This window comes from Platalea leucorodia, assembly GCF_965183815.1.
Source record: "Platalea leucorodia genome assembly, chromosome: 1".
NCBI lineage: Eukaryota > Metazoa > Chordata > Aves > Pelecaniformes > Threskiornithidae > Platalea > Platalea leucorodia.
In genome coordinates this window covers 76,525,406-76,547,441 of record NC_138823.1, presented here as the reverse complement: position 1 = coordinate 76,547,441, position 22,036 = coordinate 76,525,406, and the positions used below count along the sequence as shown (strand labels likewise).

General features: G+C 43.9%; 1 protein-coding gene across 1 annotated transcript in view; it reads right to left on the bottom strand.

Annotated features, from left to right (window-relative positions):
• GRB10 (growth factor receptor bound protein 10) overlaps window positions 1-22,036 on the bottom strand; it is a gene marked incomplete at its 3' end in the record, with an annotated part of 107,674 nt that overhangs the window by 8,072 nt on the left and 77,566 nt on the right. Inside the window, exons 5-10 of the mRNA XM_082309878.1 lie at window positions 14,321-14,477; window positions 8,445-8,560; window positions 5,567-5,641; window positions 2,317-2,454; window positions 1,582-1,692; window positions 384-482 (exon numbers count right to left, since the gene is read on the bottom strand). Coding sequence (XP_082166004.1) covers window positions 384-482; window positions 1,582-1,692; window positions 2,317-2,454; window positions 5,567-5,641; window positions 8,445-8,560; window positions 14,321-14,477 — 696 coding nt within the window. The remainder of the gene's footprint in view (window positions 1-383; window positions 483-1,581; window positions 1,693-2,316; window positions 2,455-5,566; window positions 5,642-8,444; window positions 8,561-14,320; window positions 14,478-22,036) is intronic.

Below are 22,036 nucleotides of genomic sequence, written 5' to 3'. Positions count from 1 at the left end.
TTCAGAAAACTGAAAAAATTGCAAAGGCTCTAGATAGCACTCGGTTCTAGTTCAGATAACCACTTACCATTATCAAAACATTTTCTTTAGCTTTATGGTAACTTGCAAATACCTGGTTGGGCAGTTTTTTCATTCATTCACATATCATAAATTTGGCTCCAGAACTAAAATTGTACTTGATTCATATGTGGAAGGAATTGAGCTCAGTCCTTAAAAGTGCTTAAAAGCTTAGGAGGGACAGGTCTACCTGGCATTTTGCTCTTAGCTGTATCATTTTGGAGGCAGATGATGTTTCAGAACATGTAGGTATTTTCTCATGAACAAAATAATGGATGCAACTTAACTATAGGTGTAGCTCTATTCACACCGAAGAGATTAGGTACCTTGAGGAGTCGAAAGGCAGTCATCCAGCACGTCCTGCTTTGCTCATCTTCAGCACACAACAACCTCAGTTCCTTAGTTTCATTTCTCACTCTGTTGGGCTATAAAGTATTAGAGGGAAGTCAGCCACATTCAGTGGAAAACCAACACCACTCTAAGTTCACGGCAGAGTAAACTTCAGAGTTTAAACTGCAGAGGCAGGTACAGCATGAGTCTAAGAACCGGCCAGAAAAAGCCCACACCACCCTGAATTAAAGCTCAGGAGAAGCTGAGCATGCCTTGAAAGAAATCACTTTCTCAGCTGGGCCCAGTAAGATAAACGTCAGTGCCTGCTTTGAAATACCCTGCCGTTCTGGCAGTTTATAGCAACAAGGTACACAGGCCATGCTAGAACCAGAACCAAGGCATGCGGGGTTTTTTTTTTTTAGAATTGTGAGGAGTTTTATGAGTCCCCATTGTGAGATGAGGAACCAAAGTTTCCGTAACGGAAGGTTACTGAAAGTCTGCTTCCATCAGTTCAGGATCTGTCACGCAGCCGGTCTCTACTCTCTGAGGCAAACCCGTGTTGTCTAGCTCTGGAACGGCTGCTAGGAAGACGACTACTTCACTGCTGTCAATAAAACCAGCTTCCAGCCTTATTTTTGTCTCAGAAAATTACACAGAGCTTTGAAATACTTTCCAAACCTCTCCGTCAGTACCACAGTTTTTAAAATCCTTAAAGGCAACTGCTTATTCTTATTTCCATTTTCCAAGACAATCTTCTTCTCTAAACAAATGCAAACCTCTGGCCCACAATAATGGTACAATTACACCCGATAGGTGCTTGGTCCTCTGTTGCTATATTGGTGCTCGCTGTCCAGAGACACTCTCCTGTTCAGTTAGAGTACTTTGAAAAAAAATTTCATCTGTGAGGTGAACTAAGGCCACCTCACAGGCACACCATACTTCAGCACTGAGCTGATCTCGCACAGAAATTTCCGAAGCCAAAGGAGCACCAGATAAAGTGTTTAAAAGTGTCACATAAAACGATGGCAAGATTCACAGGACATGCCTGCCAAATGAAAGATGTTAAAGATCAAGTCCTCAAGACAGAAATGCTTGCAGAGTTTTACATACTAATCCCATTTAGCTGGGGGTTGGGGTGACTCTGAGCTACCAATACCGTCTTGAACTTTGGAAGAACTTAATGAGAAAAATTACCTTTATACAAAATCCATACTCTGCAGGTGCATTGTACAACTTCTTGCCTGCTATCAATGAGAAGATATTGCTGTCTTCTAGGTCAGCCAACAATTGCAAATGTCTTGGCTCCTGGGGAAATAATGTGTTTTATCGTAGGTCAGTGTGAGATTTTGGAAGATCTTGCCGCAAGCTTTGCAGAATCTCAAGAGCAGCCTCCAACAGAGGGCAGTGCACGAACACTGTGCTCCTCTCTTGGGCAGCTGCAAGTGGACAGGGCTTGTCACCTTTTCAGTATCAGCCTACTGGCAAAGGGTGCTTTAGACAAGAAGCTGACAAACTACTTATTCAAGCACATCACACTAAAGATGGCGTAGCCTATTACATTGCTCCTGAGAAATCTGAAACTTAGGTAATATAAAATACTGTTTAAGGTATCATTTGAACTAAACTCATGAACCATGTGCTTGGAGAGCATGATTTCTCTTGCTAACCTTGTTCGCACCACTTCAGTAGCCACAATGATGTTGTCCGGCTAGCTTGGTTTTATTATCTAGCAATGCTAAATAGCTGTTTTCACGCATTGGGAGCCCAGGGCTTGGCTGTCATTTGATCATGGCTTGCTTATCCTTTTCTATGCGATAAAAAAAGGGAACACTGCGTGCAGATATTTAAAAACCAGCACAAAATACCCACTGCGAAAGCAGAAAATGCTTTCACATGCTAGTACCGTGCAACTTTTTTTTTTAATCTTACCTTTGAAGTTCCTTTTGTAGAACAATAAAGTCCTGATCTCCTCAAACACACGTACAATTTCTTCCACGATTTCCTACCCAGCTCTTTCACATGCAAGAAACCTTGAATTTCAGGGCAGCTACTGGAGTTTAAAAAGTTCTGTTGGAGAGGAAAATGCAAATGAGGACTGTGTCCTAGGCATCGACCATATAATTGTCACTGTAGATGCAGAACAGAGAAACAAATGGCAAAGCGCTTTGCTGACTTGGGGCACAGCTTCACATTATGCCCAAACTGACCTAGGTGTTTAAACTGATTTACGACCAAAATGGATATTCCCGCTCCTCCTGTTACGTCTGCCTGGCTAACTCCGCCTGCCACTGACATTTTCCTGTTTTCTGTGTCAATACTTCAATCTCCAAAAGGCTAACCATGCCTCTCTACCCCCGTTCTTCTTGCACTAAGTAAGCTTATTAATTCTTAAGAGAAAATAATACCTTGTCACAACAATCCCGCCAACTAGTCTAACTTGGAAACACTGGCCAAAATCTGCAACTTTATCCCGAAATTTTAGACATGGAACAGCCTGTTTCAGGATTTCCCACACTGGAGTCTTATATAGCACAGGTACCTGTCCCAAGCCAAGACGTATGACAGAATATTTAACTCAAAATGAAACGTAGAGCAGTCAAATAAATGTCAGCAATTATACTAGACTTCAAGACCCAGAAGTATTTAAGTTCTTGACATAATCGGAGGGACCACATATGGAATCATTTGATTTGTGATACATCAAAGGAAGGAAGTATTAACTATGGCTAGCGAACTGATGGATTGCTGCCTTATTACAATGGGCCAGCTTTTTAAATGACAGAAGGCTTGCTCAGCAAGTTGAACGCCAAACTCCTAATAAATCCAATAGCAGGAAGAAAAATGCATAAGCCTGGTTGGCCTAGATGCCTCTGCAATTCTTGAAAGTCATGGTTTGGTGTTATTTGGTGGACAATGCCCACAGGAAACAAAACCAAAAATCGGTGCCCTGGGTCAGAATTCTCGGCTGCATTAAAACCTGATTTTTTTTCCAGTCCTCCTCCCCATCTCATCTAACAGCATGGAAAAGAACAGTCAGTTTTCCTGCTGCCTGTACTATGAATCCACTTCTGAACTGTGAAAGGGAAGGACCAAAAGGAGACTATGTTCTCTCTGTCCAGCTAGATAAACCACAAGTAAACTACGGTGCAAGCTTCTTTCCGTATCTGAGCCAGGCTGACACTAGCGAAAACAGATCCCGCTGTTTTTAATGCTATTGTTAAGACTAAAAATACTAGTTCTTAATGAAGTATATGATATCGTGAGATGATGTTTAATATTCTTCCCTATTTTGTGAGCAATGAAAAAAACAGCGCACTTGCTCAATGTTTGAGGTGGCCTCAGATGCAACAGACTTAATGACTACTAGACTGCAGGAAGTTTACCTTCAACAAATTACAACTGTTAGTGAAATTATGAAAAATGGTTGTGTGTTTTTGAAAAGGCAAGGGGTATTTAATATAAATGCTTTAAGGAAGATTGTTTTTTATGGTTGAACAACGAACCAAAGAGAATGTACCCATCCTCTTTCCCTCACCCTCTCGCGCTGTTAACCCTTGTGACTTGTGCTTCTCCAGGACTGTACCTAACTGGGCCTTCCCAGAAGCAAACTCTTGTATCTTACAAGGTTGTAAGGTTTTCCTTTCCCTACTGTTTCAGTTACCCTAGGTTTGAAACTTTTCCATCTTCAAGAACCATCTTGCTCTTTTAGGGGGTCCTGCTGGTCACGTTAACCAGCAAACTCGGTTCTCCACTTACACTGCAGGAAAAAGGGTCCAAGGTGGGAACACCTCTGCTCCTACCAGTCTGTGGCAATGCCTGTTCACAGCAGTTTTGGTTCCCGACTGCAACCTCACTGCACGTGATTTTCATTTTTAATTCCAGAAATTTGTTTGATTTTTGTTTCGTTTCCCAGCTGAGAGTGGATGCTAACATTTTAAATTATTCTCCGTGAACCTGGAGACAGTATTTAATGGATTTTGAAGTGGTTATGGGACAAAATGAGTGCACTGGTTCAAAAGTCAGTGGAAACTTGTATTTAAACAGAGAGTCAGTGCGTATTTGCAAACATGCAAAATGACAGAAATCGAGCTAAAATCAGTTATTTGTATGCATGCTTTCTTTATGTATTTGTGCCCTCTGCTTTATAATTTGCCTGTTATTCATGGTACTGTCTTCTAGGCATCACGGTCTTACATGCTTAGTATAGCACTCTTTTAATAAACTGTGTTTTAATTTGGCCTCATGAGTTGAATGTCCCCCATTTCAGAAAACAACTAAAGTGAAAACGATTTAGACTACAGGGTTTAGATTGGAGTTCTTAAATTGAGAGGTTTAAGTGAATGAGTTACTGGTCAGAGAGGCAGCCCACCTTTCAGCACCATCCCTGGAGGCCAACCAACTGTGCCGCCACCACCACAGTTCCTTCATGAACAAGCAAGAAACTGTACAGCAACATCAAAACTTCAGCATAAACTCAGTGCACGTGCCACTGCCACGCAGATTACACAACTCTACCAACACATATGCATAAGGTACACACACCTGTAATTTAACTTGGGGAGCTTTAAATGGGATTACTTCGCAAATACTACATACAATTTTCTGTAACTACCTGCACTTACTTCTTAGGGAATTATTTTTGTATATAAAAGAGCAGCTAGTTGGCTGAACCATGGGGAAGTTGGTCCTTAGTGTTAATTCTCACCAGGCACAAACATGGTACATAAAAAGCAAAAGAAAACCTCTCACATTTCAAGCCCATCTTCTAATGTACACACACATTTTTACACTTTCTCCTATGCTATGATGTGGAGTACAGAACAGTACTTCTGTTTTGCCTTTTCTAAGGTATATTTGTTTTTCTAGAAACATACCTGCTGAGACTGTTTTAGGAACAACACTAGGTGGCCAAATCGGGTACCCACAGAACAGGCTGAGTATTAATGGAACAAATATGTATGAACATAGCTATGAATACTTTGTGTTTATAACTTACACCTCAATGCCACTGGGTAAGATCTTTGTCAGGTATTTTCAACATTAGTACTATATGCTAACTCACTACACTGCTCTTTCTCTGACCAGCTATTTCCAGACCTTTGAATTCTCCCTTCCTTCCTCTGAACCTCTCCCCTCCAGCTGCAAAATTTTCTTTGTGCATACAGATAACTTACAGTACCTGCAAAAGTTGGGACTGTGGGATACTGCCATTTGTTTGCTGGCACCAGGCAACCATTTGCTCTGGAAAGAAATTCTAGACACAAAAAGAGAAGACAATTGGAAGTCACATTATATTTGAACACTTATATATAGAACAAGTGGAATTTTCCAGTCATTGGCTTCTTGAAACTATCGCTCTTAAATCAATTTGGAGATCCCCTGACACAGAAAGTAATACTAGGGCTTTCAAGTGCAGTTCTTCCCTTCCTTCTGCTCACCAAACGCCCATGCAGACAGAATGTGGATTTTTAAAATATCTGATATGCAGCATTTCATAAGCACATTTTCCCATCACTTCCTCTTCTACTGAAGGCTTTTGGGGATCTCTAACAGCCTCTACTTTCTAGGAGAGGACAGGATGAATGGTCCTGCAGGTTAGGTACGCAGTGACTCCTTGCTTATTGCATATTCTGCCACCAAATTTCAGGGCTTCCCTCTCCGTCCAGAAAGGCTGTTCACGAACAAACTCTCTGTAACTCCACTTGCCGTGTGGGAGATGCAGAGCAGGAGGAATAACAAGTTTTCTCTACCCTCACAGGGGTGTAAGCTGGACGCAAATGCATTAAAAGAAGTCTCGGGCGGGGATGCTGCAGGATCTCCAGTATGTACACCTTCACCTTTGATAGCACTCTCTTTCTGTCCAAAAGACGGTTCTTCAGTGCTGTATCTGCTTGACCCTAAAACCTGCTCAGTCCCTCAGAAGGCTCCAAACGAAGTGCCATTTGCAGACCTTAATTATGAGAAAGAGCTCATGTGTGACTGTTGATGCTTTCATTTGGTTGTTCAACAGCCAGGGCTTGAAACCTTTCAGTCTGTCAAGAGAAAAGCCCTTTGCAAAACCTACCCCTGTGTGTTTCTGTTTCAGGGTAACATAACAGAGCCCAGTGTTTTTTCTTGTAAGGATAGGTCCGCGTACATTCCGTGAAATTAAATAATACAAACTGAACGAGGACACATGTGCAATAATTAGGCTCTGTGTCGCATGCCCTGCTTCACGTGCTAGATTTGAATAATCTCAAAGCAGACGTCTACCTCCTCTCCCCCATCCCACAAACACAGAAGCAAACATTGTTTAACGCACAAACAGGTGCTTCTGCAGAGCTTTTTGATTTCAGGCATCCAGTACAATATCTCATTCATACCGAATCTTTGCATGACAAAGGTCAGACAGTTTTCTGACTGCTAAATCAATGACTTGGCTTCAGATTTATTCCTCCAGTTCCTCTTTTCATTTGCCATGTTTTAAAATGCCTATATAATTCGGTACACTGAATTTACTATACACAGCAATTACATTAAGTCATTCTTTAAGTTTTTTAACATTCTTTGAAGCATGAAGACATGCAGAAATGCCTGAAATAAAACAATGACTGATTATAACAAGATGAATCACAACAAAAACGTTTCCAGTTTAGAACATTTGCCACTCTTCAGGCAATATAAATTTTAGTCTTTAGGGCGTAAAGGGAAAGGCTGAAGCGGAATCACCCTTCTGCCAGGTAAGTTGCACAATGAATTACGAAAGCTAACATCTACCAGCCTCTCTTGAGTAGAAACAGCGCCATATGGCAACAGCTAATGCAACGGATAGGGAGCCTTCGCATTCTTACACCAAAAGAATGATTTATTCTCTGATTGCAGGAGCCTGGGACTGAATGCTAAGCATTCTGGGTTTTACTCCCATGCTCTGTTATTACTTAAAGTATACCACATGAAACCAATGTGCTAGCTCCTATGATACCAAAATTTCTGTACAACACTCAGATGTTCGTAGGTTATCAGATGGGAAGATCAACAGAAGTGAAAAATTACAAACGCTCCATGTACAGAAATGTTTCACACAGTAAGTCAAGGCACAGCCTCTGAAACAAGCACCAGCAGATGACAAATGTATGCACAAGCACACGTGCAAGGATGCAGCAACTGTGCATTAGTGTCTATCAGAAAAGGAATGAATTTACCATCCGCAGTAACTTCAGCAATGAGTTTTCGCGTGACCTCATGAACCTTTTTTCTTCTGGCATCACAAATGCCCGACTGACCCAAAATCTGTTCTCACCTAAACCACCTCTAGATTATCCTTCTTCAGCTACCTAGATGGGTCACATCAGCTGACACCGGTTCACGTCAATAGCCCGTCGCAACTTAATTGTTTAGATAAAATGTGAAAAATCATCCCCAAATAAGCAGTTACACTGCAAACAGTTTAAAATCACAACATTCAAAGGATCTTACAAATCCAGGAACAAGCACAGCTATGACATACAATACTTTTCAAGCATGGATATACAGGAGGACATAGAGAGGGCGAGTTACTATGCTCAGTAAAGGAGGCAGAGCACACTAGTAAAGCGCAGCCATAGGTGAGACACTGTTCAACATATAGAACGATAAACTGGAAATTCCTTCTATGTAGTGCTTTAGGGGTTACCCAGAGGGGTTTTTTTTAATTATTACTGTCAGAACTTAAAAGGTTTGGATACTGCACGCTATGTGATCAATTTACTTCCAATTGAGTAATTTTGAAGATGATGAATAAATTGCACTTTTGATTGTTTTTCTTAAACCAACAAATATTTCCCTGTTTTGGTCACTCTCCAACCTAACAATAGCCATTTTGAAAAAAGCATATTTGGTAACTTGAAAACACTTGAGGTTTTTAGGCTGGGAGGAGAGTACAAGGAATTTAAACATTGGTTAGAATTTCTTTGGAAAGAATTCTGTTTGTTGGTTGCTTTTTTTTTTAAAAGAGATGTTTAAGACATAACAGCGCCCAGCAATGTTATTGTAATCCATCCCTCTCTCTGAGGTGTAAACAACTAAGTAACGAGACTCACCATGGGATTTTTGAAAAATTCGTATTTTGCGTAATTCTTCCTGAACAAAAATTTACTTTCACTTCCCATTGTGGACTCGACTTGAACTATGAGCTCATGATCTTCCAAGCACCTCTCTGTGGAAAAAGAACATGATGTTAACACACAGCCAACCAGCAGAAGCAGCGAGACCAACTTCCAAAGAACAGGAGTAAAACAACCCAGTCTAATTCTGTTACCTTTTAAGAAGTTAACAAAACATGTTATAGCTTTCAAACCATACTGCCATGAGGCATTTAAAGGAACTAGAGCGTAAGTATTACAAAGTTTAACGTTACATGGCAGTGTTCCTCAAAGATCTCCTACATCAGGGCTTCATAAGGACAGACTTCTGAGAAAGGAAAGAACGTAAGATTTTTTGTGTGCAGTAGCTTAAATAATACACACAAACCTCTTCTTTTGGTGCTGGCTATATGCTGTGGAACCGGCAAGGTGGACAGATTTAAGGGGAAAAAAGTTGCGGAAAGGCCACCGTTAGGTCTTGAACTATCACAGAAATACAGCGTCCTATTTGATCACACTCTATAAAACCAGTTTATTTCAAGGTGAACTTCAGGCCTTTATTGTAGATGCTAGACAATGGGGTTTATTATGAAAGAGGTCACAGGATCTACTTTACAGGAATACTGACAGAGACAAATGTTTTGTACACATGACAGGGCAATTTTTTGCTCTAGATTTGGTTACAAGGTAACTCTCCATAACCACCACTTCTCTGGTCAAAGGAATGGCACATCAAAGCATGAACAGATAGCTTAACAAATCAAATTCACTGAAAGCGGTAATTTGAAAGAAGGCAACTGGGCTAAATGTGCACTGCTTAATGAACTCATTATCTTGGCAAATTTTCAAAAGTTTCCGAGAAAATATTTAGGTATTTTTCGAACGTCTTAATAGTCAGTACTTTCATCTGTTAAATAACAAGAAATGAAAAATGAGGTCAAACAAAAAGTAACTTTTGCAAAGCTCTATCCAAAATGCGTGTGACTTGCTGGCCAAAGAAGTTTGGAGAGTCCCTTCCCCAGTTCGTGTGCCTGCATCCTCACATTCCCAGAGTTAGAAATGCCAGGCTGCCACCCAAGTTCTCCTGGGGTTTTTCAGGACAGAAAGCAAGCAGTCATTGGTATCTCAAAAAGCAGCAAGCTCTTGAATGTCACTTGAATTATTCAACTTAGCAGATTAATGGAAGTTCTCTGATTGGAAATTTAACCTATCTCTGAATGATCCCATTGTCTTCTTCACCTGCATTTAGGCTGTCGGTCATCACGACTTCACCATTTACCCTGCACTTGCAATGTCCAGCCTTGCCATAGATTGTGTTTCAAGGGGCTAACACTGAAGATTTTCCATACTGGGCTGCTCTCACATGAAGAGCTGCTGCTTAGTGCGTTAGCCATAACACTGCTTTTAAGGGGTAGTTCTTCAACTAACGTACGCTGCAATACTGCTGTCGGTATCAGTTAATTAAGGACATTTTGCACCACCTGAGCATTCATCACCTAAACCTCTACATTATCTAGGGGCTTCACAGGTGAAGTTTCAGGTATTGCTGCTGATCTATTGCTACCGTCATGGTTTTAAGCAACTGGTTAAGTCAAATCTCCTCCACACTGTGATAAGGATGGTGGGCCTATGAGGGTGGGGGGCCTTTCTGTTTTTTTAAATTACGCTTCCTCCAAAAAACATTTAGTTATGTTGATCTGAATCTTCATCACAGTATGAACCCTGAAAGACCATGTGTCCTGCTACTGCCTGCTTCTGCCACGGCACAAAGTTGTGGTCTTTGCTTTCCTAACGCGCTGAAGACTGCTCGCCTAAGGGCAGGGACAAACCACGTCCTGTTCAGTCTGTCCTGAGAAAATGCAGTCTAGATGAACATTTGCCAATTTGGTTTGTATTTTGATCGTTAGTTTGTGCAAATATACCCAGTGACAGTTTCTTCGATGCTTTAGGCAACTGACCTGGATGTATTTCTTTACTCTGTGGCGATACTCCCGCTGATTTAATGTTTACGTTTTCATTTTGATGGTGAAAGCCATCTTGAAGAAAAGGAGCAGTGTTTCATAGCACATCCATGTAAAAAGGAAGCTAGTCCTGGTCAGTTTGCTACTGCTTCATAGAAGTGGAAGTCCTTGGTAATTTGCACGCGGTTAGTACAAATGGGATGAACTGCCACTTGACACACCAGCAACTCAACCTCAGCCCTGCTTTGAGCTTCTTGCTACAAAACTAGAAGCACAGATGTCAGCCTATTAAGTTCAATAGGCCGGTCCGTCTTCAAGTGGTATTGCTGCTGACGTGACCAGAAATGTCTCCTTTTTGTTTATCTTGATAGGCTCAACTCAGTCTCCTCTACACCCTTCCTAGAAGAATAGGACAGACTTCCCTGCCCCCCCCTCCAAATTGCCCTGTATTACTATCTGAACTTATACAGAACTGTAGAACTGATATGAGATGGGAAAAGGATTTGGATTCCATCGTGAGCGACTCACAGGCATGGCCCAAAACTCCCAATTAGAGAATCACTACAAATGACAGGTGGGCCAAAGTGTGAAATAGCCTGCCCTGTTTTCATATTTCAGTGAGCACTGTGTCTAACTGTTCCACTTTTAATTCGTTCAGATTAAGGCAAATCAAATTCAGTGCACATGTAAACAAGATAATCTATGCACGAAACTATGCAGCAATTCTTTCTTCTAACGCTACATATATTTCAGAGCCCTACTACTTTTCTTTTCTACTTCAACTGTATTAAAGAAGATGGACGGTCAGTTCTGGAGCTGGAAAAATGAGGTTCGTAGGTAGGAACTCTTTCAGCATCCAGACACATGCTATCATGAGAGCCTGTCTCCATTATTATTATTATTTCTGTTAACGTCCAATACAGATGTCTCACTCCCCATCCTAAATTGATGATAGTTAAGCATGGAGTAGCACATAGGGAGAATACTACATTTTTCTGAACAGGATAGGTGTATTTCTAGTTGCAAACAAAATAATGGGACCAATTCAAGTTTCACAGACTGCTTAAATCTTGACCACAAAAGTGTTTTAGATACTAGTGGTACAGTGCAGCAGGAACCATTTCCACATGTTAAATCTAAGCAAGTCTGACAATAAATTGTCACACCATTGCCTCCAGTGAGAACACAAATACTTTGTGCAGGCCAATAACTGTTTGAAGGTATTTGCAGGCATGCATGTTATTTGGAATACACTTGACTACGCGTGCAAAGTAAGCAGAAGGTTCCTTAAAAACTGGGACCTAGAAGATCACCATAGTGATAAATATGCAGCTGACATAAAAAATTTGCTCGTGTCCTCAGTCTGCCCAATAGTAAAAAGATGAACTGGTTCTGCAAACTGAGCTCTTTTGGAAAGTAATATTAGGCGAGACTAGGAGGAAAAAAAAGATAGTGAACTTAAAGGAACTCTCCTCTTTTGGTGGGCTTCAAGATTACCACCTTCAGCATTAAGTCAGCAAGGATGTCTCGAGTAAGAAATAATGTCTTCTGGAAACACAGAATTCTCACTGCTCTTAAACCGTATTTCCTTCCAGACTGCTAAGTATCTATTTGCCATTGTTTTGTATGACATCAGATGTACTGTAAGCAGTCTTATTTCTAGAGGGAAAAATATGGAACACCAGACACCTGATAGTAACTTCACCTAAGGTGCAGGCGGATTACTGCCTTGAACTGTCAGTCTCTGAAATTCAGGGAAGCATTTAAGCTACGGAGAAGCTAGAAATAAGCATCCGCATAGGAAAAAATTAGAACTACAACCAAAACTGGGTGGACGCGAGAAAGCTGGTATTTAGAGTTTATTGAATATGTCACGGTGTATACTTTGGTCCCCAAATACAAGAAATTGCATGTCGTTGTCTCCTGTTAAATGAACTTTTATTCCGTTTTCTGTCCACATCCTTTCAAATACGTGAAACCTGTATCGTTACATCTTTTTGGCCGCTTTAAAGACTTTCTTTTTTCTTTGTCTGTTCGCTTTACCCCGCCAAAGGCTGCAGGACTTCTCACGCAGACCTACTGCGTGGCCTGCAGAGGACGGCCCTGGAGCAGACCCTGCGGAACAAAGTTTGGCGGCTGCTGAAGCCCCAACCTGCACATCCCGCTTGGCTTCTCCGGGGCCCCGCTTTGTGCTTCAGTGTGAAACAGAGGTCCCAGGCAGGCAGGTCCCCCTGTATATAAATGCAGCCCGATAAGTATCTTGCTCTTTTCCCATCATTGTTAATTACCAAGTTATTTGCGTGTAAACAGAAGCTTTTGATTTCCTAATCAGCCTCCTGCCCGATTCATTCAGAGATGTCACACACCAGAGTTTGACAGCACAATTAGTCACCATGGAAGCTATTGTGATGTCACAAACACTGAATTGTGGCATCATTGAATGAATCTGGCAGGAGAAGGATGTTGGTTACAAAGGAGAAGGCTTCTGTTTACACAATACCTTGGTAATCAGCAATGATGGGAAAGAGAATATAGAAAAAAGAGAGCCTGGTAGTTTAATGAGCATTGATAAAACTGAAAATTTGTAAAGGTTGTTAGAAGCGCGCATGTGGCATATTAAGCTACGGAGATAAAGGTTCTGTAATTTATACCTTAATTCTTCACCTCGTCCTACGTCCTCAGAACTGAAAGTATATCACAGACAGATACAAACCAGTGCTTCATGTCCATTTTTTCACATATTTCTACATTAGGAGAGATACCCAATAAAACCATTAAATAATCAGGATATCCTGTGAGGTTTTTTTTGAGTGCTATTCTGCAGAGCAGTGAATTTTTCTGTGCTTCACAGTATCGGCTTAGGGCATTACATCTCCAGCAAACTGTTTCCTTTTTTTATTTGTAAGGGTTCTGAATTACGTTTTTAGACATAAGAAAACCTCTGTTAGCTACAGATAACATTCACAATTTCAGTGTTGGTGATCGCAGCTTATGATTTGTGTTCCTCTATTTTCTAGAAAAAATTCCCCGTGAAGTATATCGACTAATACTCCAAATGCTACACTTCCTAAAGCATTGTTGTACGCTACGTGGAATTATAGACAGCGTATCTGAGGGATACGCAGTTGCAATCTGCACAGCAGAACCCTGCAACTAATCAGTGCCACAAAATAACAGGGAAAGCGAGACTGAATAACGTGAGATTCTTTCAGGTACTGTAATTAAACCAATTCACGGTGTTATTTAATTCCCCACAGTTCTTCCTCTTGCTGCCTTCTTGAAACTGTAACCATGACACCTTAATTTCAGGCAGGTGGAGGAGCTGCTGCCTGGAGAGCAGATGTCACCACTGGTCCAGAAATTGCCCATGGATTTGCGGGTGGTGCCACCATTTTTTCCCTGCCTGAAGTCAAGTTTAGCCAACCCCCTCCCCCACCTCAGCATGTCTAGCTTTCATAAGCATTACCGTAGGTATGCAAAGCTGAGTCTGTTCACCCAGGTCTCCCAGCTGGTGATGAGCTGAGCTGTTTCGCAGGACCAGTACTCTAAGGATCAAGCTTAATTTGCCTAAGCTGTTTATTTGCAATAGCTTCAGACACGGCAAGGTAGCAACAGAGCGCTAGTGTGAAGATTAGACAATTATTTTTCTCTTTTGTAATAAAAAACAGAGCATGGGAAATGAGAGAAGGACTTAAAATGGCTTAAACGCTTAACACATCAAATTGTAACACACAAAAAGCACGTATGCGACTTCAGCTAATTGTACAAATAAAAGCAGTAGAAAGAAAATGTTCCGGCTGGAAGCACATTAATACGAATTACACATATTTTATGTTCCCAGGTAACCATGCCACCCCTTTGACCGTTCCCTACCTAATCCTAGGTGAGGGTGATGCTCCACTAGAGTCCAGCTGTTATCATCCACACAATGACTTTTGTAAACGAGCAGCTGACAGAGGTCCCTGGCTGTCATGTCTGCTAGAATCTCGACCACTTTGCTTGTTCCATCTTCACTAAAGACTTTTACATCCTGCAACATAAAGGGTACACTTACAGATCAACAGCTCTGAACATAGGCAAACCACACAGCTACCGCGTAGAAAAGCATCCTCTTGGCGTGACGGTTCCAAGCACCTTGGCAGCCAGGACAAATGACATGGATGATTCACTTTATCACACTTTCTCTTGATGCCCCTTTGCCCTGTGTTCCCTCCCCCCCTCCCCAACACCTCCCTGCGCTCAACAAAGGTTCGGCAGGGTTAATGTGACCACATACACGGAAAAAGTGAGCGAGCAGGTTCTGTATAAAGCTGTGTAAGGCAAGCAAACGTGAAACAATATCAAGAGAGTACTTCGGCCGCGGTGGGCGAGAGAAATTACATCCAGTCAAACACGCACAATTTTCTTTGCGATCCCGTCAGAGGCCTCCGAACATTTACAGAGGAGCAGGCCAAGACCCCGAAGATTAAAAATGGCTCTCTTGTTCCCCACTAACTTTTGATTGTTTCGCTTGGGGGAGTCCCACTTGCAGTTTGCCGGCAGATCATTTAGCTAGCACGGTCCACACATTTCTCTCCCTGCCCCGACTTCTCTTTCGATCCTAGCTTGAAAGTAGTTCGAAACCGAACGTGCATACGCTGCACATCCTAAATATTAATGGAGATGAGAGAACAAGTCAGGAACCTGCTCCCCACCTCCTGAATTATACAGATGCTTTCCTCTTTGCATTGTTCTGCTCAAGCGAGAGCCACTTGCCGCAAAATTGTTTCTCCGGGCAAAACGTGCAGGTCCGAGATTGCCATCAACTCCGCGTTGAAAACGCTCGGCATCCTAGCAAGAGACGGCGAATCTAACAAAAACCCGGAGGGCAATTTGATATGGAAAAATCTTACCTCAACGGCACGTAAAAGGCAGCAGTCGGAAGAACAAGATGGCATTTTAAATCGCGATCGCCTCTTGAGAGAGAGTTTGCGCTCTGCCTCCGCCGGCCCTTGGTAGCCTGCGGCTGGGCGCCCGGGGTGCCGGCGGCGTCGGCGGGCGGGGGGACCCTACCTGTCACGTAGCCCCTGCGGTGGGGACTGCTTCTGGGGAGGGAAACAACTCTGCCAGGGCTCCACTCAAAGGGTTACACGCAATCTTTGCGGTAGTGAATCAAACCACACCGTGTAGACCAATCCTAGCCCTCCCTCCGACTGATGTAATCATTTCCCACACACTATCAGACTTCCAAATTATTCCCGCCCCCCCCCCCCCCAAAAAAAAGAAATTACAAAGGAAATTTGTTTTTATGACCGCCCACGGGCGTTTTGAGACCCCCCTCCGGCAGCCCCGAAGTTCAAAGGCGGGGTGGGGAGCGGGGGGCAGCCGAAACCCCGGCGGCGGAGGCGCGCGTGCTGCCCGAGCGCCGGCGCCGCGCCTGCCCGCAGCCCGGCCCGGCCGCGGTGGATCCCATCGGCCCGCGGCTCCGCCGCCTCAACTTCTCCTCCCGCCGGGCCGGGGCGGCCCCGGGGCCGGCTCCCCCCCGGGCCCGGGCCGGGGGCGAGGGGGCGGCGGCAGCGCCGCACGCCCAGCGCCCGCCGCCGGCTCCCGCCTCCCCCCCCCCGCCGCCGCCGCCGCCGGCTGCGCACAAATTCAAGCCCAGTGAGGGAGGAGTTAAAGCCGCATCCAGCCCAAGTGACTCAAACCCGCGCGTTCGGGAAACGGCTTCGTCTGACAGCGGGGATGAGCCAGCTCTTTCAGCAGCAGGCTCCGCGGCGAGGAGAGGGAGAGGAGAGGTCCCGGTTGCGGTAGCTCCGGGGAAGGCGTGCACGCTGCACGATGTTACAGCTGCACTCCCGCTCCTGCCAACACCGAACCGAGTCAGAGGCATCCTCGCACACACAGAAATTTGGGGGGTGGGGGGCTTCTGTCCTGCGGGCAAGTCTGTTTTCTGTAACTAGCACCCATTTCGCAGCGAAGCACCGCACCGGCGCCCGGCGGCAGCGGCGCCCGGGGAGGGGAGCGCAGCGCAGCCCTCCCCTGCCCCCCGCCCCCCCCCCGCCCCCGGGCGTGCAAGCACGCTGAAAAGCCAAAACTTCACACGACAAAAGTTGCTGGTTTATTTTAGTGGGGAATGGGGAGGGACTGATACCCACTCGATTTTTTTTTTTTTTTTTTAAATAACTACTTTTTATTGCAGTAGATTGGAAAGGAGTGACGCCACCGAAAAGGTGGCGGTGATACAACTCCGTTCCGCTTTCAGCTCACTCGGCGTGCACGGCTCCACTTTCTGTATTGAAAGTGAACTCTTTCGGATGGGTCTCCTGCCTGAGGAACCGGCCCGGCGACACCGCTCGCTCACCCGCCAGGCACCGAGGAGCGCGGCCCGGCGCTCTCCCCTCAGCCTTCCGGGGGAGCCTCCGCCAGGCCTCCGCCAGAGGAACCGCCGCTTTTGTGACACCCGAAGCACAAAAGCCCCTCTTTTCCTTCCCCGCCGGGACCGAGGCAGCGACACAGGCCAGGCTGCAGCCGATCCCCGCCACTGCCAGGTCCCAGAAGAGCGGGAAAGCTGCCCCGCTGAGGGTGCCTCCCGCGTCCTTGCAGGTGGGAAAGAGAGCGCCCTACGGCAACCGCCACGCTGTTCCCTGCGCCCGAGCGCAGAAAGACTTCCATGGCGTGCGGCCCCTGGAAGAAGGCTGCAGCTGTCTTTCATGGTCGCTCACGCCGTGCTCCCTCGGCGTGAAGCAACGGGGTCACGGGTGCGTGTCCCCCCTCCTCGCCGGGAGTTTGACCCGACGCCAGCTCCCGGGCCTACAGCGGCACCTGGGAGCAGGTGCGGGGCGCGCGGCGCTGGGCCGTTCGCGTCTCTCCTCCCGCCGGTCGGGGCCTGCAGGCAGCGCCCCGCTGCCCCCGCGCCACAGCGGCCGTCGGAGCTGCGTTACGGGCGCGGGGTACGGTCACCCGCAGGGAGGGCGAGCGGCGGCGGGACGAGGGTTCAGCGGCTGGATGGGGTGAAAGCAGAAACGAGCACGTTGCCTTCGCTGACCACGAGCAGTGCCGTGTTCGCTATCACGGGCAGCGCAAGGCCGCGCATCACCGCTGACATCACGGATATAAAAGACTGCATCAGGAGGGGATGTAAGGGCCTGAGCTGAACCCTGGCCTACCGGACGGGAGAGAGACAGAAGTGAGGCGAAACCCCGCGCCTCTGCGGAGGCAAGAGTGCGACGGTCCCTAAGAGGCTTAGGCGAAAGGTAAGGGGATTTTATGCCCCCACGCAGCACCGCAGAGCATGACGTAGAACCACAAATACGAAACCAGCTCAACGACAAAGCTCCAGCTCAAACTTTCTGACAGTTTCTGTGACAAAAGAGGCATATAACAATATTACTGTATCACAGAAGGGACTTAATTTAAAGTCAATTGGTCAAATCCAACGCTCTCACATTTCCTTTCTTTTTTTTTTTCCTTCTTTTTTTTCAAAGAAGCATCTCCTACTTTAAAATGTTAAGGGCTCCCTATTAAAACTTCTTCCAGCAGAAACACTGTTTCACTTGCAAAATTATTTTGGTACTTACTATCTACAAAGGAAAATGAAGCAGAATTCGTTCTGAATAAAATACTCCAATAATGAAAACACTTAGCCTGAAGAGAGGTTCAGAAAGTTAGTCTGACACATGTGCCCTGCATCCCTCTGAGAAATGCAGTGAAATGCAACAGCAGACTGCCTGCAACAGTGATTTACAAAAGGCCCTCGTTACGTCAGCAGCACAAGGCACCTTCTATTCAAAATTAAGGTTAAGAATGCTAAGCCAACCAGAGCACTATATTGGCTGAACATTCAGTGCTTTACAGTGCAAAGGAGCAGATAACAGACTGCACCATTGTTCTGGGAAGAATTCTTCCCCCAAGCTTTCTTTTTTTTTTTTTCCTTTTTTGAAAGACAGAAAGACTTAAAAATTAAAAATTTAGAAGAACATTAATATTCATCACTTCAGTGGTTTCGTATAATGGGTCACGTATCTGGAGTACCCTCATGGCTGTTTCATCTTCCAGCCTCAGTTCCTCAACTTCACTGCAGTGTTTTGTGTGCATCATGTAACACAAACATTATTAGGAATGAGGGAAAAAAAAAAAAAAAACCCAAACCAGTCGCGTCACGGTCACATTACTACTTCTCCACTTTTCTATTTGTGCTATTTTTTTCCTTTTTCTGCAAAAGAAAACCTAGGACTATATACAGTTATCATAAAAATTGACGCTTTTAAATGACATTATGCTGAAAATCTTCAGCATCAAACAGATCCACATTTGCATTCTACAGTCTGAAATTAATCACGGTGTAATTTACATCAGTGCAAACCAACCTTTGTTATCCTGGATTATGACTGCAAACTAAGTATAAGGAGAGAGTACCAGTTATCAGAAGGCCCTCTGACTGACATCTAATAGATAAAAGGTTTCAGTACACTAGTTCTTCAAGTTTCCCTTTATAGGAGACGAAGATCAGAGACATCACAGAAAGCCATTAAAATACACTGAAGAGTCATTACCAAGAGCTGCACAAACTGAAAATCAGTCCAGCAAGTTTTGACTTTCATCCCCTGATTTCACTCATCAAGACTGTTCAGCCATGAGAACCATACCATCAGTGAGGTAAGCAGAAAGAAAATTTAATTGAAATGCATGTACCTTGTGCTAGCAGGGGGAGAGATTTATTGCAGAAGGCACCTATGTACCAGGCAGGTACTTGCTGTTTTCACTGGAACCCTGTTTTGATGAGATCATTTTTCTGAAGGCTTTCTGTACTCAAAGCTCAAGGGCTCACAAGAGCGGAGTCAGTCACTGGAGGAACGGGGAAGCTTTCAATTATGATCAGTCAACTCAAAGCTGCTGAAGAATCAAGCTCTGCATGCAGGTTACCCTTGAGCTGCTATTTGCCTAGTTGAAGAGGTAACAAAAAAAGGAGGGTTTTGCTTCCTGAAGTTGCAAACCTTTGATGAAGAAAAGCCTCTAAGCATTCTCTGTGCACACCTGACAGGCAAGCAACTCGGTCAACCACATCTACACACTGGAGCACCAGCCAGTCCCCCCCTTACTTGCCCAGCAGCGTTAAGGCAGCTTTATAAGACAAGGGAATTTCAAGTGCTTCAATGAAATAAATATATAGGTCAACCCTATGGCTCTTCTTGCTTCCTCTGTTGCACAGCTCATGCAGGAAAAAAGCCCTTCAGACAAACAGCAGCAGCAACAGCAATACACTGCAGATAGGATCACTCATATACAAGGCATCAGATACTACTTCCTTATAAAAGAAAAACAACTGTGAATTATTTGATCATTGCTTTTTTCCCCTACATATAAACATAAAACCCTAGGAAATGCTGAGGTTAAGGTTCTCGTAGCAACATTAACTCTCTCCTCTGGCATATACTATATTTAGGTACACGTTTAAAAGCCTATGAACAACAAAGGAAAACAACTGTTGTAAGATCAAGATCTCAGTCTTTGACTTTCATATTCAAAACAGCAATCTTAAAAAAAAAAAAAAAAAAAAAAAGGACTTAAGTTGGCCACATTGCAAAACCCTGATTCTGCCCCTCTTTGCTAGGCTATTGAATTTTAAACCCCTTTCCAAGAGTCAGAGGAATAACTTGACTTGAAGGGGAATCACAGTATCATCCTATGTTCAGTGGTCATCAAACACCAACACTAAAGCCATGAACTCTATGAGGGTCGTACCAGCGAGTCGGGTTTTGGGAATCACAGCATGCGGGCAGAGAAGGGCAGGGCCGGATTAGTGCCGGGTTCAAGTCAGCATCTATATTTGGAGGGTTAGTGCTTCCGAACCCGTCATGTACGAAGGCCCAGGCCCACGTTCAGCCCAGGTAATTTTAGAGAGTTAAATTCCTCCTGAAGCTAAGGGAGAGAAATGGGGTAACTTAAGATCTAAAGCACATGACAAAGGCATTTGTGTCTCTCTGCTAGCTGCAGAGGGAATCTAGGCTCCTGACTCTGGACTTCAGCTGGATGCCATAAGCTGTATTGGCTGAATTCAGGCCGCGGTGACTAATCAAGCAAACATGTCTCTCTGCACTATTGGCATAATTACACACTGCAATTGTTGACATTTGAGCTTAAAAAAAATAAGCAAAGTGTGTGATGTTGCATATACACAAAGCACATTTAAAGGAACATATACAACGAGCACAAGTGGGGTACTCTTAAAGTTTAAAACCCGAATATTGTAAAAACAAGCCAAAGCTTTTCCTCCTCTCATTCAAAACTACGTGTGAAAATGGCTATTTGTTACGGAGACAGTGGATGAAGTCTATACTCATTATCTGTTTCTATCTTCTCAAAACTTAAAGTACTAATGCCCTCTGTATAGGCTTAGGCTTGTATAGCAACTGCATGAAAGCTTCTTCAAAAATCTCAGCTGTTTACACACAAAGGTGTGAACTGTGCAATGTACTTTTACAAAAAGACTGTACAGAGCATGTTTTCAAGACATAACCACTGCCTGCACAAACAAAAGATATATTCCAACGTCTACTCACATACTTAGAGGCTGAAGGTTTGGAAACTCTAAGTTGCTACCCTATAATTTCCATATTTTACAAACAAATAGCAGAATGCAGTTCGAAGTGATACATACCCACATACAGACAACACACTGATTTTGTGACAGTATCCCCAAAAGCCGTTTCACTCTCTCCCACTTCAGTTTAATGCTCACACGTTCAGATAAATCATTTGACCCATTTGACATTTTCACATCTTCCCACTCGATTTCTCGTTTGCCTCTCATTTTTAGGTAAAAGAAAGGAGAAAGACTAATTTTCAATCCTTTTAAGAGTAACAATAGGCCTTTATGAATTTTGCTGAAGCTTCTGGGTTATTTGCAGAAGGCTGGAAGAGAGAAAGCTTGGGCAGTGGTTTGGATAGGCTTTGACAGAGTACCAGTCCACACCACTGGGAAGGCAGCCCAGCAACAGCCAGCTCACCCAGCCCCGAATCTGGGGGTCCAGACTCCTCCTGTGGTCACAGCACTGACAGCTTACATTTTCTTCTTCGCCTGCATCCTCCCCCACCCAGCATTTCCCATTAGTTTTGATTATAAGTCTGTAAATGAGCTCCCTTTTCTCCACACAGCTCCTCCCAACAGCAATTGCTTTTCATGCAAAAATCCCTTCTAGTTTCGAGATCTTTTATGTACGGAAAAAAAGATAGTTACAGGCACTGTTACACTCCTTTGATTATGTAATGAAAGACATGAAGTGATGTTGCTGGCATTAACCTTTATCTTTCATACATTTTATTGTGCAATTTATCCCTAGATAGTTTGCAATCTTCCTCAGCTGTGCTTACAGAATGTATTATTTATTGTCTGAATTTGCTCCAAGAGAAAGGTTTAGTCGAAAAGTTCTTGCAAACACAATTTAAGTCACTAACAACCCTAGAAAGGGTAATACAAAGAAAAACTATAATAACTTCTTGATTGAAATTCTTAAGTAACCAAGCTAGTTACTGAGTATTTTAAATTGTTTTGCCATTATAAATTACTCTGTAGAAAAGGAATTATTACCACATCTTCTTTGCTGCACAGGC